This window comes from Cygnus olor, chromosome 13, assembly GCF_009769625.2.
Source record: "Cygnus olor isolate bCygOlo1 chromosome 13, bCygOlo1.pri.v2, whole genome shotgun sequence".
NCBI lineage: Eukaryota > Metazoa > Chordata > Aves > Anseriformes > Anatidae > Cygnus > Cygnus olor.
The window spans coordinates 15,948,128-15,966,030 of NC_049181.1; the positions used below are offsets into that span (position 1 = coordinate 15,948,128).

At 47.6% G+C, this 17,903-nt stretch overlaps 1 protein-coding gene across 1 annotated transcript in view; it reads right to left on the reverse strand.

Moving 5' to 3' along the window:
* The window catches only part of LOC121077366 (exocyst complex component 1-like), a 26,560-nt gene extending 8,863 nt beyond the window's left edge, over positions 1-17,697 (reverse strand). Inside the window, exons 1-10 of the mRNA XM_040572595.1 lie at positions 17,552-17,697; positions 15,679-15,868; positions 14,411-14,538; positions 10,329-10,488; positions 9,589-9,782; positions 6,119-6,346; positions 5,278-5,410; positions 4,394-4,503; positions 3,374-3,523; positions 2,652-2,745 (exon numbers count right to left, since the gene is read on the reverse strand). Of these exons, the coding sequence (XP_040428529.1) occupies positions 2,652-2,745; positions 3,374-3,523; positions 4,394-4,503; positions 5,278-5,410; positions 6,119-6,346; positions 9,589-9,782; positions 10,329-10,488; positions 14,411-14,538; positions 15,679-15,802 (1,321 nt within the window). The 5' untranslated portion in view covers positions 15,803-15,868; positions 17,552-17,697. The remainder of the gene's footprint in view (positions 1-2,651; positions 2,746-3,373; positions 3,524-4,393; positions 4,504-5,277; positions 5,411-6,118; positions 6,347-9,588; positions 9,783-10,328; positions 10,489-14,410; positions 14,539-15,678; positions 15,869-17,551) is intronic.
* Between the last annotated feature and the right edge of the window lie 206 nt (positions 17,698-17,903).

Sequence of the window (17,903 nt, forward strand, 5' to 3'; positions counted from 1 at the left end):
ATATTTTTTCCCCACCCTTATGCAATGGGCAATGATCATTTCACTTGCTGAGAAGTGGCAAAACTAGGAAAAAAATTCTCCCCACAGCAACCAGGAAAGAATTGTACAGGTCTAAGGTTTTGTGTGGAAAATGGAATGGAAAAATGAGGAGAAAAATTAATTAGTGACTCAATTGTAAAGAGCTTGGGGTTTGCCTTGTAAACTGCCCTATAATACTTGAAACAAGGCAGCGAATCATCAGATTGTGTATTTAGAAGGGATCAACATAAACAATCCTTTATGAGGCAGGGAAACAACCCTAAAAATTCAGTAGAAAGAAAGAGGCAGTGGGAGCTAGGGAAAGCCTGGGAGGAAAGCCAGGAGACACAGGAGTTTCTCCTGGGATTTTAGTTACTTCTGTTTTATGGGGCTTGCATGAGTGCTGAAGATGGAACAAGTGCTGAAAGGAGATGACTGGCTTCATGTTTACAGAGGGGGATTAGGCAGACTGGCTGAGACACGTGTCCTGTGCTATCTTTATTTAATAAGACTGGCTTCATAAAGGTCTGCTTTAACAGCCCAGCCATCTCTGCACCTGCTTAATGCCTGGGACACAAAAGGGTGATGATGATTTTCCTGTTACCCAGCAGAACTGAAGTCCCTTGCTCAGAGTCCATCAATCACTTTGCGAATAGGAGCCAGGGCCTCTCTATCCTACACATAATCTTTGTTATTTCCTTCTATTTAAGTAAAAGCAATCATCCTTCTTCAGGAAACGGGGCTTGGCTACATTATCTTATAAACCATGGAGCAGTTTGCCTTCCCGCTGCCAATTCTCTGGATTTGCTTGCTGCCAGTATGTTCATATTCTTTTATCAGGAATTCCTATTTTTAAGCAAAAAAGAGCACGTTTCCCTAGGAGAAGCTGTGTCCAGGCATCAAGGAGCCAGGGGGGTGATAGGAAGGTTATCTTTTGTTAACTGTTTGTATTACCCTATCTGCCAGGCTTCCAGGAGGGACGTTCAGGATGACAGATAAGGTTGCAATAGACCCGTGGCAGAAGAGTCTTCCTTTACAGCTCTTATGAAATGCCCTCCTCTTCCAGAAATTCTATGTCTCAGTATTATCCTGGGATGATTATTATAGCCTCATTTTATTTTCCTGTTATCTTCTGGCTATAGGCTTTCCTGCATCCTCCAGCATCAGTGACAGCTTGCAGCAACAAGTACAGCAGGTTAACAGCATTGTGCACAAATGATTTCCTAGTACCAGTTTTTCAGCCTGTCCCTTTGATTTTATTGCTTGTTATCTTTTGGTTTTTAAATTACAAGGGTAGTAATAATGTCATATTGACTTTCTCTGCACAACTTATGCTTTAATGCTTTTTATGTTCTTTTTCTTCTGGAGAGTTCTTGATTATTTTTTTCATTCTGGTGATAATTGTCTATCTCTTGGCTCCATAGTTTGGCAAATCATTCTGGCATGGAAAAATCGATTTGTGGTGACTATAAAAAGTTTTCCTGGAGGTGTTTTCCTCCATTACTTTCAGAATTTCAAAAAAGGAAAAACTTTAATAAAGGGTCAGTACCTTAGCTTGTGGGAAAATCCTACTCCCTACCGCTGCCTGGCAATTGGGCATCGCAGCCCGGACTGGGGGTCAGAAGGGGGTAAGCAGAGCCAGCAGCTGGGGCCAGCACTGCCCCGGGGGAGCTGCTGCACCTGCCGTGATGCAGAGGGAAGCGATGCTGAGGGCTGCCAGCCCCAGGGATGCAGCGTGTGTCGGCTGGGCAGGAGGCAGAGCCCCTGGCTGGGCTCCTTCAGCCACCATCAGGCACCAGCCCTCTTTCCTTTGACCTCCGCCTCCAGCCAGCATGCATGCTGTCCTCTGGGATCTGGAGACAAGTGATGAAGTAGGTGCAGAGCTGAAAGCAGCCAGGCTAGCACTCTGATGGACTAAACACACCACGTGAAGTGGTTTCTGACATTCAAGCTGGGCCAAGCTGGCATGGAACTTTCCATTACAGTGCTTTGTTTTTCTGAAGGAAAATGTGATTTCTGTGCAATCAAAAACTTCCAGAGGAGACAGATCACTTTCTCTTTTTATCTTCAGAAACACCTGACTGGAATATTTTGAGTCAGATGCAGCCATTCCTGTTGAAATGATCACCTTGGGACAACAGCCCCACAGCCAGCTCAATGTGAAATCATTCTGTTCTCACAAATATCGCTATGAATACACTTGTGTCTTCAGGGACAGGCTTGGTGCCATCTCTTTACAGGGAGAAGTGCCTGACCAGCTCTGCTTGTATGAAATATGGACCAGGCATCAGCCAGGCACTCCTATGTCCCCCTCGCTTATGGCTCCTCAGGACATGATCCCAGCCACCCATGCATCGTTTGGGAGTCCTGAAATGGCAAGATACATGGAAGCTACAGCCCTGAGAAGCAGCTAAACAATGCTGAATAATACATGGGGTCGTGGCTCACACAGACACCACCTGGTGCACACCAGAGCCAACTTTGTCACCTGCTGCCAGCTGCAGACCTGGTCATAGGGCAGGAGGGAAGCTCATGGCACAGTAACACCCTTGATGGGGGATGATTGCCGCGTTCCCTACTTGCAAATAAATCACTGCTCAGCAGCACAAAGGTCACATCTGAAAGTCACTTACTTCCTTTTCTTCTTCCCAACAAGAGCATTTTGGCTTGTTCAAAAAAGGCTTTGATTTCCCTGTCATAGAGTCTGCTGAGGTTCTGGGCATAGACCTGGAACGACAAGACAGGCACAGGAATTTCCTCTGTATCTCATCTTCCCATGACCAGCTCCCATCTCAGAGCTTTTTCCTCAGCTGCCCAGTTAAAGCAAAAGTCAGCAGATGGTAACTGAAATGGACCTAGAGTTCTTGGGATGTAGGACCTTTGGAAAGGCAAAAGACGGTAAGAAAAATAAAAACCAAGCCTTAGTGATATACAAGGAACCATCTCATTCACTCAACAATGTCTGTATTAGCAGAAGATGCCAAGGATTTTAAGGGCTTCCCAGAACTCTACAAATAAAGGACAGTTGAAAATACAACCAAGCGTTGTATGAATGATGTATGAATGAATGTGGTTCATCTTATCATGCACATTCAGTAGAGGGATGTCCAGATGACAACACCAATACCAAATTTTGGAATTTCAGACCTTTTCCTTCAACACAGTATCTGTCACCAAGTCCCACACCTCTTTCTGTCAAGCGCGTATGTCCAGCCTAGGGTGGCCAAGCTGGCCAGACTCTCTTCTAGAAGTGCCAAATGCTGGAAGATCACAGCCAAGGAGGGATTTGGAGAAATGGAGCTCTCACCATGGGTTGACCTGGTGGATAGATATTTGTTTGGGATTTCAGCCATACCTTGGGGAGATCAGAGAAGAGAACTGGGTTGGCGTTCCTCAGCCAGGCCGTGAGCGGGGTGTAGGGCACCAGTTCCTCATGGTGGAGCCCATGGCTTGGTGCAGAGAGCTTGTCAAAGGGCTGCATGAGAGCATCAAGCTGAGCATTGCCCTAAAGCAACAGAAAGGGCAGAGAGTGTTGAATAAAACAGCCTCAGGAAGTTCTGGAAAACAGTTGTTTCCTAATCACCCTTGGATTGCTAATTCTGAATGTTTGAGAAGCAAATTTAAAGGGCAGAGAGGAATGTGCGTGATCACTTTGAACTCCAGTTTTAACCCTATGTTGGGTGAACAATTCTGAGCCCAGAGGAATGAGCTGGCCCATCAGTAATATGTGGGATGCTGTGGCTAAGTACAGTGGATAGGATAAGACACAGGGAGATCCCACAGATCCCTGCCAGACACATCTCTTCCCAGGTTCAACCCTTGAAAGTGAATGTTAAGCATCTAAGGCTGTAATGCTAACAATTTGGGAGCAACTCCTCTTCATGAAGTGAAATCTAGAAGAGTCACGTTGTCCTTCCAAACTTCTCCCCACCAAGTCCACTGTGTCTTTTATACTGCATGACAAACACTTGAAAATGTTAATCAAAAGCTCAAGGGATTGGGTTTTCTCCTGGGATTTTGTGTTACAAAAAAATGAACAGCCACCACCACTCCTGAATTAAAACAAGAAAAAGTAAAGTAAAAATTCTAAAGTAAAACCACTTCTCTTTGTAACGTGACCCAAGGATTAATGACTCATGGGGAGGAACCTGATAGCCTGAGAGATGCAGAGGTGTGCTGAATTTTTTGTGCATGCCTGCAAAACTAGCCAGTAAGCTGGGGGGCAGCTGCAGGGTGAAAGTATATGAAAAGGTGTCATTGGGGAGACACTTTTGGAGAATCCTTTATGGTGGCATCCCGTCACCACTGGTGCTAATTTACCAGAATATTCAAGTTCCTCAGAATGTTGTGCTGCTGTGTGAAGAGTGAAGCCCACCTGCAGCTCAAAGATGTTCGTAACGTGACTGATGAAGCTGTTTTCAAAGTTCTGCTTGAGCGTTTCAAACATGATCAGCTGCTCTGCCACAGCCTGTAGCTTTCGGTAACCTTGAGACAAAGCAGGAGAGGTGTTAGAGTGGCACGGAGCAGCACTGGGGCATTTTGTCACCCAGCACCCTGACAAATGCAAGAAGTGTTCAAGGTGTAAGTTCTGAGGTGAATGCTGCCCCCCAAAAGCCAACAAATGGAAGGTTTGCTGTGATACTGTGCAGAGAGAGACAAGGAGGCAGTTTAAGTTTAAAGTGGAATCGCAAATCATTCGTCAATATGGTCCAGGACAAACACTCATGCCCAGATCAAGTCCCATACACCAGCAGCTCTCCACCACCACCCACGGTGGGAATTACTACACAGAATGACCATTCTTCCACTCTCAGGTACAGACCACTGGCTTGCCCCAAGACACCACAGTCTCTAAACACATCTTTCCACTAACTCCTTTTTGAACTCTAAGAGTGGTACACACAGATGGCACACAATGGTGCCTTTCACCCAAGTGTTTAGAGGAGTCGTACAGAAGCTTACCATTCCCTTGCCTCATTTTCAATGCTAATTTCAGTTTCCCACCAGCTATATTTCTCCGTGGATGCACAGAGGTAATGTAACATTGGCTTTCCCATCCTTCCTTGACTGTGCTTCTAGGTGAAGCTGCTGAAGACATGGAAGCTCCAGCAACATCTTCAGAAGAAAGCCACCTCTGCCAGCCTGCGTCCCAGCTCATATCTCTGGCTGTGCCGCAGGGAATGGTGCATGAGCAGCACAAGTGGCAGATAAGCTGTCGTCTCTGCCCTTCACAGACGTAAATCTCTGCCCTCGCCTTACCAGGCTGTATCTGGATGTTCATGCAGCCAGATAATGCCTCTGCTGCAGCAACACAGGCTTTCACGCCGCTGGGGCTGGAGAGATCTGCCCGGCTCAGGGCCTCGCAGTGCTCCTTGCCAAGGTCGAGGTGGGTCTGAAAACAAAGCCAGAAGAGAGCAGGTGCAAACACATCCAGCTCTGCATCTCTTCCCATTCCACCTGGAAGGCTGCTGGCTTGAAACAGCCAAGTGCTACCTTCAGCTGCCAGGCTGCAATTGTCCATCGAGAAGGCTGTGCTGCTCTGTCCCCAGCAAAAACAAAGGTCTGCACAGTCACAGCAGCAGTGCCAGCGGAGGGGCTCAGCGTGAGTTTCAAATGGGCTGGCACCACTGGTATGGCTACTGGCAGCAAGGTGGATGGCAGGAGAAAGGAAAAGCTAAGGAAAATGCAGTGACTAAAAAATAAAAAGGTCAGTGGTCTAGAGGTCACCATAGCCAGTGGAAGTGAGGATTAGCTGTGCTATTACAGCACAATTCTTGCATTTATATTGTATTATTTTGGTAAATAGCTTGCCTTTCCATATGGCATTACATAGATTGAGGCTCACCTTACCCATGAAAAGGACCTTTGTGGGTCCCTCTACAGCACTGGGCCACAATGAGGGCACTGTGCATCGTGATTGCCACCAGTCTACCCATAGCCCATCCCAGCAGTGTGTCCGTCCTTATATTATCAAGACAAAGTTCCTCATTTCTAGGCCAGAGAAGCTCCATCGCCTTTGCAAACAGTTTTCAGGGTTTGGGGTTCACTGATAGCTTCTGGAACAGATTCAACAGGCTGAAGACTTTGCAAATCCACATACCGTGAGGAAGAGGATCTCATCCATCAGCTTCGTCTTGTTAGAGAGGATGTGATGTAGCAAGGAGTTCTCCTGGTGGATGTGGTCCATCTGCTGCTTCACGCTTCCCAGTAACTCATCGTAGACCTGCAAGGTCTCCTCCACTCTGGCCACTTCTGCCAGGGCCTCATCAATGGAGCTCATCAGCTTTGTCACCTGCTTCTCAGAAGAGATAATGGCCCTAAGGTTGGCCTGTGAAACAGAGAAACACAGGGCTTCAGCACTGTGCCAGGGGCTGATCAGCACCATCTCAGAGCCAGATATCCTGACCTTCATGCTCCCAAGTCAAAGCAAAGTCTTCATCATCATAACATGCAAGACAGCTGTCCTGCATTGCTTTCTTCACAAGGTCAATGTCTTATGTTTGCACTCAGCTAAACTCTACATCGGCAAGTCCCAGGTGCCAGGCTGTTGCCCAGCTGAGCTGCTCTGGCAGTGGAATTAATAAACAGTTAAATCATGCAGGAGACATGCGCATATGTGTGTCTCTAATATGGAAACTGAAGGTATTATTTGCCCCTGGAGGTCTCGGGCATTTGTTTTGACGAGTGGTAGAGATGTAACACCATGTTAATTGTTGATGACAATCTCTGCTAGAGATTAACTGCTTCCAAATGTTAATTGTATCATTTTCAGGGCCTAAATACCATGCGGGATATCAAGGAAAATAATCTATAGACATGAGCATGGGAGGCATGAGTCTTCCAGACTGCTATCTTTCTCTGCATTAATCAAGCTTTTAAAGGAATTTGTCATTTCAGATATTTCAATTATCTGATGAGTTTTTTATTAAATGAAGGGCAGCACCTGCACTCAGTATGCCCCACACTCAGCTTTCTGGTGGGAAATGCTTGGAAAGGGAGAAGCAAAGTCTTGTCCACCCGAGTTAGGTTATCGTGGCTTGGACCTCCCCTGTGCATTGAATGAGAAGTGTCTGAAAGCTGGTTTCCTGCACAGTAGCTGCTGGCCATCTATAATCCCCATGTCAAGAGGTTTCTCTTCTTCAAACTCTATCTCCACTGCTAGTGGAGTAAAGATGGGCTGGTAGCTCCAGATCTAGAGGTGGTACATGCAGGACAAGACACCGGAGCATCACAGAGGTGCTCCTAGAATGCGTGAGAGCCACTCTGCAGCCCCTGCCTGGATCTGGTGGCTTCAATATCAGGGCAAAACATGTATTACAACCTCCCATGACAAATGCAGCACAGTTTTAGGTGCTAAACAGCTGACAGCATGGGAGGAAGGGCTGAGGGGAATGGCATCAGCTGTAGACAGATTCACAGAGGGTCTGGCAAGGTCAGAGAAATCCTGTAGGAAAGAAAAGCGTGAAATCATAGCAATCTCTATCAGAAGGGAGAGATGAAGCTGCCTGTCTGCAAAGAGCTGCAGCTTTTCCACAGGGAGGCCCATGAAGGCAGGGCAGGCAGAGATTTCAGTTGCCAATAGGTCAGAAGTGGGGCTTTCTAGTCCATGATACTCATCTCAGAAAGCAACAACGATGTTAAGCAAATGTTCCTTTTGCCGGGAGCCCAGCCCAGCACAAGGACCTGTGCGGGAGCAAACAGCCCCGCTGCCAGACTGCCGCTTTCCAGCCGCACACCAGGGACCTTCGCATTGTATTAAACACTCCTAAACCACAGCCACAACCCTCTCACAAGCCGGTCACTGCTCTGCCTTCGGATTGTCTCGTTAGGGCTTAACAGGAGGTGGCCAAGAGCAAAGCATCACCAGCAGCAGCGCCAGCAGAAGGGCTCCTGAACATCACCGCTCAGGCAGCGGTAATCGCGCTCCTGCCAGACATTGTGCACAAAATCGCAGGGAGACGCATGAATTCTGGTGTGTGCTGGGGTCCTGTGAGCACGTAGGAATACCAATGTGGAAATCAGGCCCCCCAGGTGCCCTGGCCATACTCTCCTTCCCTCTGAAGCCTCTAGGCTGTTGGCACGCTGCTTGGCCATCCCCAGAAGAGATGGGCTAGCAGAGGCTGATTAGTGCTGTAACAGCAGCACAAGGTGTTATCACTGTGGTGTGGGGGAAAAATGTCTAAATATATGCATGTGCTGGTCTAACTTGCTGCTATTAATTACACTTAATATCGTAGATCAAGCCTTACAAATAGAAACATCTCATTAATTAATTTGCATTAACAGTAAGCAATGTTTATTCATTAGAGGGCATTAAAATAATGTATTCGGCAGTGCCTTTTGACTCAAAGAACTTAACTTAGAGTTTTATTGGTTGCCCTTGCAGTGTGTTTTATAGCTGGGAAATGGAGTTGCAAAGCGCCTGTATGAGAGCAAGCAGGAACAGCCCTCAGGAGTTCGATTTTCCAGATTAACTACTTAAGTTTCCAAGCATAAGTCATATGGAGACACAAATTGGGAATACAGCAACTATTGGAGCTGAAGGAGGTTGGCTTTAGGGTTTGTGGTTTCTAGTACATTTTAGAATATTTCCTTTGGCTTTTTTTTCCTGTTTGTTCTCCATTTGCCTACCTATAAAATCCTAGCACCAGATACATTAGCAGGACTCTTTACCAGCGATAGGACAAGGAGTAATGTCTTTAAACTAAAAGAGGGTAGATTTAGATTAAATATAAGGAAGAAATTCTTTACTGCCCTCAGAAATCCCAGCCCCTCACTGCTACCATTCCCCCCACATCCCCGTGCCTCTGGGTCCGCAGCCTTCAGGCTCTGTGTGCGTGCCATTATTTTGTTCTACTCCTTCCAAAGCTGACCGACCGTGGGCTTCTCTGCCCTGGTGTGCCTATGGATGAGTGGGTCAGCCTCTGTTCCCCCTGCAGTCATTGGAAAGAGGCCACACAAGCTGATGTCCAGGCGCAGTGAAAACAGAGCTGCTGGTGCAGGCAAATATTCATCAGCAATGATGTTAATTCTGGCCTGGCTGCCAGGCTGCAAGGAGCGCTGGCCTCTGCAATCACCTGGCTATCTCCCAGCAAAAGCTGCTGGTCCTCCCTGAGCCCCACAGCCCGCAGGGTCTGTGACTGTGGCCGGGAGGTATCCCACCAAAAGCCCCTCTGTTGGGCAGCCCCACTGGTTCATCGCACATCACAGATGCTGAGATTGGCTGGGGACTCTCAGGCCGTGCCTTTGGACTCCTTCAACAACAACAACAAAAAAGCCTTCTGCTGCAGGTCTGGGAGCTTTGAATGGATAACCCCAAGGAGATGCTCGTTTAGACCCTGCCAGCAACAGGCATGGTGGGGCCACCATTGACCCTAAGGAGGGGAGCAGCAGTAGCCTCCTGACTCCTGGGAGAGATCTCTTTTGGGATGAAGCAGCACTGCACCAAGACATCTTTGAGACCGAGTGCTTCCAGCACGTGGAAGGACTGATGATGCCCAGTGACTTGATCCAGTGCCCCTCCATGCCAGGCACCATTTTTCTGTTGAATCACAGCCCTCGCCCCCTCACCTCATCCAGCACATGCAGGTCGTTGCTCAGCTGCTCGGCAAAGGCCACAGAGTTGTTCACAAGGGGCTCATACTCCTCCATCAGCCTCAGCACATCCGCAGCCTCCTTCGGTGTCATCTCCTGGTAGGCACTGAGCTCCTCCTGGCTCTCAGTCTCCGCAGTGTCCTTCCTGTCTTCCTGGGGCCTTTGTCTCCCTGTGTGGACAGGAGAACACGTGGATACAGCCAAATTTTGTCATTTCATAAGCTCTGCTCTCCCTGGGGTGCCACTGAGTCCCATCTGGGGTCACAAGTGACACGAGTCCAGTGGTCTCAGTCTGCTGGTCAGTTAGAACAACAGCATGGAATAAGGAAATGTGTGGATAGGATAAAGGAAAGTCAGCTTTCTAAGGGACAAAATGGGCATCTGAAACTTAATTTGAGCTCTGGCTGTGTTTTTTACTTACTCACCTCTCTAGGAGTATGTGTAGGGGCATGGTGACATGTTATACAAGGCTGAAATGAATTTCAGAGGTGAACAGGCTTCTTCTCGTCAAATGCACCACTAGTGGCAGGTTGTAAAATAAAATATATTTTGGTGTTACCAACACTTGACTGCCCAACCCAGAGTGCAGGCAGCGTCTATGAGAAGCCCTCCAAAATCACCAGAGCATGTGACAGGTTCAAGGACAGAGGGATACAGTGATGATAAAAACAAACAACAAAAAAAAACACTCTGAGTGTGACAAGGAAATGAATTACCTTCCACGGGACAGGAGGGGACATTCACAAACTTAATAGTCCTGGAGAGGAATCGGTGGTTCAGCTTCCACAAGCATCTGATAAAGGTTTTCTTCTCGTCAGAGCTGCTAGCAGTCCACTTGTAAACCTTATCGAAGTGCAGGTCAAAATCCAGGCTCGCCTAGATGTCAACAGTTAATTACCTCATCAATAATTAAACACTGCTTGCCTCACCACGTACACTTAACACAGGTTGGCAGCCTGTTTTAATAACAGGCACTGCATGCTGTGAAAACAACTTGTGTGGGAGGAAAAGCAGGCATAGGCTGAAGGAGGAGGGAGACACAACTGTGCTGCAGTTTCAAGCTCTGGGGATTTTGGTGGCTCCAGGAAGCTGCAGCAATTACTGGCAGCTCCTTCTTTCCCTGTTATCTCAGGGCGACTGGGAAGGGTTGGAGAGGTACAGTCATGGTGCTTTGCAAATAATCCCAGGCATGATAAAAGCTCTGAAAACAACAGGATGCGCAGTGATTCTGACCCCAGGAGAGGACCCTGGGACGCTCACAGTAGGTCAGGCCAAGCACTCAGCCAGTCCTGGTGTCCTGCTGCAGCACACTGATCTCTTTTCAGATCGCATAAATCTCTCACCTTTTGCTGCAGGTTTTGGCGGACGGATGCTGATCAGTTTTGACAGCAGCCACTAGCAGATGCTTGGGAGAAAAGCATTCAAAGGGCAGGTCCGGAGTGATATTGCCTTCAGGATTCCCTGCCAGCCTCCAGCAGCTCGCTGAGCCAGAGGTTGTACCACAGCACCGTGTTTAACAGCCCTTGAAGGACCTCCTGTCCCTGATTCCCTCTAACAGTTTTTTGACCTTATTCATAGTGTTGGTGTCTACAGCATCCTGTGGCAATAAGCTCTGCAGCTTAACGATGTGCTGGGTGAGAAAGCTTGAATCAACTGGAGTTCAGTGTTCAGAGTGAGCCCAGCACCTGCCTGCCTCCCACTGCAGATATTCCTCTCTGCAGTCCCCAGCCAACCTGGAATCTCAAACCTTTCTTCACTCGAGAATTCGGAAAATCCAGAGAAAACACAGAAACAGTTTCACCAGAATCCCAGACTTGAGGTCCCCCAGCAGCACTGTGGCACTGTGCACACTTCACCTGTATCTCTAACAACCAAAATTGCTGCCAGGGAAGGGCAGGACAAACTCTCTTGGGCCAACTTTTAATTGGTATGTCCTCCTTGCTGGCATGGCTTGCTGTATGGCTAGGAGGCAACACTCTCCCATGCCATAGTGACCCTGTGAGCACTTTTACCTGCTGCCAAGCATGAATCTCCCCTGTGTTCAGTCTCCTGAGAACTTCAGGTTACCCCAGCTACAGGCAATGGCTCAGGACGTGCAGGAACATGTGTTTTCCGCATGTGGTTTTCATCCATGTAAGTGTCCACAACTCTTTATCTCTATGCCCAAAGGATGCAGTCTCACGGAGGGGGAACTCCAGCCATTGGAGACTTTGCATTTGCCACTAATCAGTATGTGTGCGTGGAGAGAATAAGAGAGGGTGCTGAAGTAGGAACATCCCACAGAAAGAAACCCCTTCCTGCACCATCTCATTAGCTCTGCAGCACAGCCTGATTTCCTCTTCTGGAGAATTTAGAAGCTGCTCTCATAATTATCAGTACTAATCATCGTAACAGGCACAGAGTCTGTGCGGATTTATGCAGTCCTGAGATGCTTTAAGGGTCGCTTTCCAAACACCTTGCAGCAGTACATCTCGCCCCCGCATTGCTCTGCAGGCTCCGTAGCAACCCCTGCAGCGGCGCAGAGCGGCGATGCCTGGGGGGGGACTTACAGGGCACGTGGTTTACAGCCTGCCTTACGAGGAGCTATTAAAGCAGGGAAGACTCTGCTAATCACTTCATAAATATTAATGCTGTTTTGGTCAAGGGAGCTGTAGCTTTAGCACCTCTGGACTTGCAGTGTCAGGACTTTGTTGGTGCCAGGGCTGGGGCGCAGTGTAGCAGACCGACGGCCAAGCCCCTGCTGTGTGTACTAAATATCATCCCATGGGCTGGGGCCCCTGCTATCTGCTGGGAAAGGGTGGGGAGGTCTTATTTGCATTTTCATGGACCTGCCAAGCCATGCACCAGGGAAAGACTGTGCTGATTTGAGCACTGGGCTGTGCTGGGAAGCTTGTTTGGTGCTGGGGTCTCGTGGTGGCACCGTGTCAGCATGCCCTGGCTGCAGCTGCTCCCCTGCCTGGGGACCTTGTGCAGCAGCTTCAGCTGGAGACTAGGTCCCATTCCAGGAGTGACAGGGACAATTCTCGCTGCCAGCATTCGGGAAAGGTGAGTTCAGCCTGGAAGAGGCAAAGAAGAGAGCTCCAGGCCTCATAAAGGGAATAGAGATGTCAGCATGGAAGAGGAGACTGTGAGGCTGTTCTGCTTAGCCTGCCCAAAGGAAGGTCAGTAGGGGAGGTGACTGCACACTAAAAATACATCCGCAAAGGAGAAAAGCTGTGCAATCTAAAGACAGGCACAACACAAGCGCAAATGGGATGATGTGGGTCAGAATCCAGGCTGGGGATCACAGGAAGGCTTTAGCCGTCAGGACAAGCAAGTTCTCTGTTTGCCTCCCTGTTAAGATAGGATATGATCAGTTTGTCTCGTTGTGCTGGCAAATGAGGGGGAAAGGACTGGCAATCCGGGAGGTGTCTCCTAATCCGAGCTCCTCAGGAGCCGAGGCAGGTCAGAAGGTTTGGAGGAGCCAGGCTCATCCGCCAGAAGAAAGCTCAGGCAGGACGAAAGCATGCACGGGGAGATGTAAGACAATGAAAATATCAGTTCAGCTCTAACCATAGGATCAAGATGCCCTGCAAACCTGCAAGCGTGATTTGCCTTTCAGACATGCTGTGCAAATGTACTTTATTTGTCCTGGATGTAGAGCTGGGAAACTGTTCTTTTTCTCATTTATTTCTATGCTTGTGAAAACCCAGGCACTGCGCCAAGGCCCCTGGAACATTCACATTAATAAAAAAGCTAATTATAACAACTTTAACGACACACTGCCAGCCCCGGCAGCAGAGTGGGAATATCTTGTCCGTGCTTTCTTTCCCAAAAACCTTCACGTCACCCTAAAAGCACAGACTCGTGCTCACTCCTGTTCTCTGTAATCCTTCTCTCAGCAAATGCCTCCATTTAATCTTTAAATATCCTATGCAAATGTCTGTTGAGAAATGTTGTCAACATAGATTGACAGATGGGTCTGACAGTGTGTCCTGCTGGAGATCTGACAAGAGCAGTGCTTTGCAGCCCATCTTTCCAGCCTCAGGGTTGCTGCAAAGAGCTTTGAGAGAGAGTTGTCCCAGAGGATAAGGGGGTCTTGCCCAGTGATTTTGATGGAAACTGTGTCGATGCAATGATCGACTACTCATTGCTCACACTACCCAAGTGTTTGGCTAACCTAGCAGAAAGAGAGGGAGGACTCAGTAGGGAGGACATCACTCCAGCCTCATCCTCCTGGATGTACACATCTCATGGAAGAGAAGAGGGAAATGAGAAACCCCAAAGCAGTGCAGCAGGATGGAGGAGCCAGCTAGGGATGGAGAGACCCCAGTGCACCATTCTCTGGGAAACAGCTCTGAGGGAAGGCAGAGGGCTTGATTTTTTATTATTATTATTTATGTTTTTTTCTGTGTTGATTATTTCCTCAAAATAAGAGTCATTCAGGCTGGTTCAGTCCTAGATGAGGAAAGAAGCACCCTTGCTGCCCTTCCCTCCATCCAGGTGCATGGGCTGAGCTGCAGAGGACCCAAACATAGAACAGACTCATAGAATTGTTCAGGCTGGAGAAGACCTCTGAAATCATCTAGCCCAACCTTTAACCTAAAGTCCACCACCACACTACTAAATTCTAAATCAAGAGGTTTCTTGAAGACCTCCAGGAATGGTGACTCAAGTGGTCCCCTAGGCAGTCTGTGCCAATGCTGCACAATACTTTCAGTAAAGAAATCTCCTCATAGATCCTGGCATGTGTCTCTCTAGCTTCATATTCATTTCCCTCTGCCATGTCCTTTGCCACAAGAAAGAAAATCAATCCTACCTGATCAAGAGTCTTGCCATCCACCAGCTTCAGCTCCGCTAAAGGCCACTTGTAGGCTATCTTGTACTGCTCTCCTCGGTCTACCTTGACCTTCACCAGAAATGGCTTCACTGGCTTAAAGGCATCCACTGTGGATGAGAGACAGAAAAAAAAAGAACAAAACCTCACAATATTATTATAAACCCAGTATATAACTGTTCAGTGGGAGTGGATGGGTGCAGGTGGACAGACAGACACTGATTTTGAGTCGTGGCTGCAATGAACACTGTATGGAGAGGTGCTGCAAGGCTTTTCTCTTCATTTAACATTTCCATACTGGAAGTGCTCTCTGGAGTCTAATCCAGAGTACTTTGAATTCAATGGAGAGATTCCCAAAGAGTTTTAAACCTGGCCATTGTGCTCTGTGTAATGTGTAAGTAATATTTCAGCAAAATCCAAAGGTGACAGGAACGAGGAGCCCTGTTGCCACAGGATTTATGACAGCTACATGCCCTGTTGCAGGCCCTGTTACAGGATCCAAAAGCATCACCTTGTTTGACTGATACCCACATTAACATATCCCATCAAAATTCAATTCCAGTGTTAATTAGCTCATAGTCACCTCTTGGTTCATCAGGGAGGGATTCACTGTACCTCATTCTGGCTATTATAATTCAGATCTCCCACCTGAGCTAGATATCTCCAGAAAGGAGACATGGGCTATTCCAGGGGCAACTCATGTATTTTAGATGCTGCTTGTAGGGTGGCTGTATCATCCCTTGGAGACACTTCTCCTGCCCTCCATTGACTACAGAGGGTGCAGAAGCATGCCATTTAGGCCAGACACTGTGGCTAAGGTTGTCAGAAATGAATGTTATAGCAGGTGACCATGCTATCTGGAAGCCCATTGTCAGGAAAGTCTCTCCCCTCTAAGTCTGTCAAAACAAACAAACAACAACAACAACAACAAAACATGTCTGTGCTAACAATTTCTTAGGTGCTGTAGAGTGATGAAGCAACCAGAAGTGCATAGATCAAAGGAGATGCAAAATTTCCCAAAGCACGTGCACCTTTGGCTCCTAATCAAACATTTGGGTCCTGCTGAAACTTTCGCCAAATCTATGAAGAGACGGAATGAGACTGTAATGCTGTGTTGTGTTAGAAGAGGTTTGTTGATGACCTTTAGAAACAGATTTGATGCAAAATATAATAAAAATGATATTTCATTGCTGGATGGTTGAGCTGAGTTTGCAGCTCAACCTGCCTCCTTGCCACCCTGGGGTTCTTACCCACTACGCAGAGAATGGACATTTTCTTCTTCTTCCCCGTCTTCCAGACACAGATGGTCTCCAGCAGCTTCTTGCTCTGTGGGTTGAACACATCTCTTTCCAGTGAGCTCCAGAGAGAGGCCATGGTGGGGCCCGGGGGCAGCAAGGGGGAGCTGCAGCCTTCCACTGCTGGTGTCCCCAGTGGCAGCTCCTGGGGAAAAAAAACAGGCTGCCGAGCTGATCCCCACACAAGCTCTTGCACGCTGACAAAATGCATTACCCCCACACCGGTTTCCTGGACAAGGGTCTCTGCTGGCTTGCGGATAGCATGAGTCGTAAGTAACTTACAGACCTGAGGCTAGAACAAGACAAGCAGGACACCGCAGCACATCCAGCCCACAACAAAACTGTATCTCAGTTCCAATCATCCCATGGGGGGGGTTAGCAAGTTACACATTTAATTCTCTCTAATTAGTCCCTCATTTAATTCTCCTTCCACCTTACCAGACAGGCTGCCATTCAAGGAGCATTCACCATGCTCCAGAGCCTTGCCCAGCACACCCATTCACTGACAAGAGTTAGTGCCACAAGCATCTATCTCTTGTCTGATTTACACGAGTGTTTGTCAGGAATAAAGCTGTCCCGGCCAGGGTATGTGCTAGGATAGGCTGCTCAAGCCATCTGAACTGCTCTGGTCTGGGAGTAGCTGCACAGCTCACTGGGGCTTGGAGACACCCACCTCAAGGACACGGAGACACAGACCCCAAGGACTAAAGACAACCAAAACTGGTGGTAAGAAAAGTGTTTAAAAGTAAATGGATCTGCAAAACTCCAGAGCAGCAAGTGGCTATTTCTACATTTTCTACATTGAAGAGCTGTTTCCTTATTTCTGCAAAACAAAAGCTCTTTCATGACTCCAGCTGAGCACAACAGCTTGAGCATCAGGACCACGTCCATGGGCAGGCCAAAGAGGAAGGCAGCTACAAGCAATTCATTGCCTGGTTATTTTTGTCAGACCTAAGACTCCTGGAGCTGTATTTCCACTGCAAGTCAAACCCAAAACTGTCAGGGAGGAGATGTCAGTTTATGTCTGTATAAACATGGGGAAAAAAAACACCAGTTATATTACAGTCCTTAAGTTAGGTGGTGATTGAATAAACAAAGTGACTAAGGCTAAAAAGTTATACTTAATGCAAATATTTTTGTAAGAATTAGGAATAAATAAAAACACAGCCTGGAGGAAAACAATAACATTAAAAAATAGAATTTTTGTAAGAGAAACTCACTGCTACTGAAATTTACAGGTTGTTTTGTGACAAACTGGAACAAATGAAACCTCCAGTAACTCCCTTCCTTAGTGACGGGGATTTCAGCTCAGCCACATAGTTAGCAAAAAATAAAATAAAATAAAAGAAGAAGAAGAAGAAGAAGAAGAAGGGGGGCTTGCTGCTAAGATGATTCAGTCCCCACAGCATCTCTTTGAATGTGATCCCTCACCGGGTTATCTTGGTTTCTCCATCCCCACCAGCTTTTCAGGCTCTCTGATGGCATTCACCGGGCGGGACAGCAGCCTGCAGACCCAACCACTGCTGCCCTCAGACTCACAAATACAATTTTAATAGTGCTTGAGCAACAGCTAAAGGGAAATGATTGAAAGCCGAAGCAGCGGAGGGCTCGCTGCTGCCTGATAAGCTAATGCAGAAAGCACAATACTTCCCACCAGTGTAACTGAAAAACTGTCTGTGTCTGAGCCACTTAACCCCTCTTTTCTGCAGAGGACCAGAAAGACTTAAAGATCTCAGTGAAGCCTTGACATTTTCGCACATCACCCATCCAGGCAGCTGGCAGAAAAGAAGAGAGCGTTAGTGGAAGGAAGGTTGTTCAAAGACTTTACCGGCCGTGTCTTGCTGGGGATAAATTGCGGGATTTCAGTCGCAAAGAAGCCTTAGAACAGGAAACAGTTTGTTGGTAAAATGAAAGCTTGAAGAGAAAAACAGGAAGCCTGAGGAACCTGAGCGAAGCCCGTGAGCAGGCGGCTTGAGGTCAAGGCAGGAAATTGTTCATGCGAACGCTGAGATCTGCAGAAACCAGGTGCAAGCAAAGTGTCGGAGCAGCTGGAGATGAAGGAGGTTTTGACTAAAAGCAGAGAAAAGCAAGGTAAAATGGCCCTCCGTTTCCGTTTTGCTTCTCTATAAAGTCAAAGTGTCGAATGGAGAACAACTGTTGTCTCCCCATTCCTTTACCTT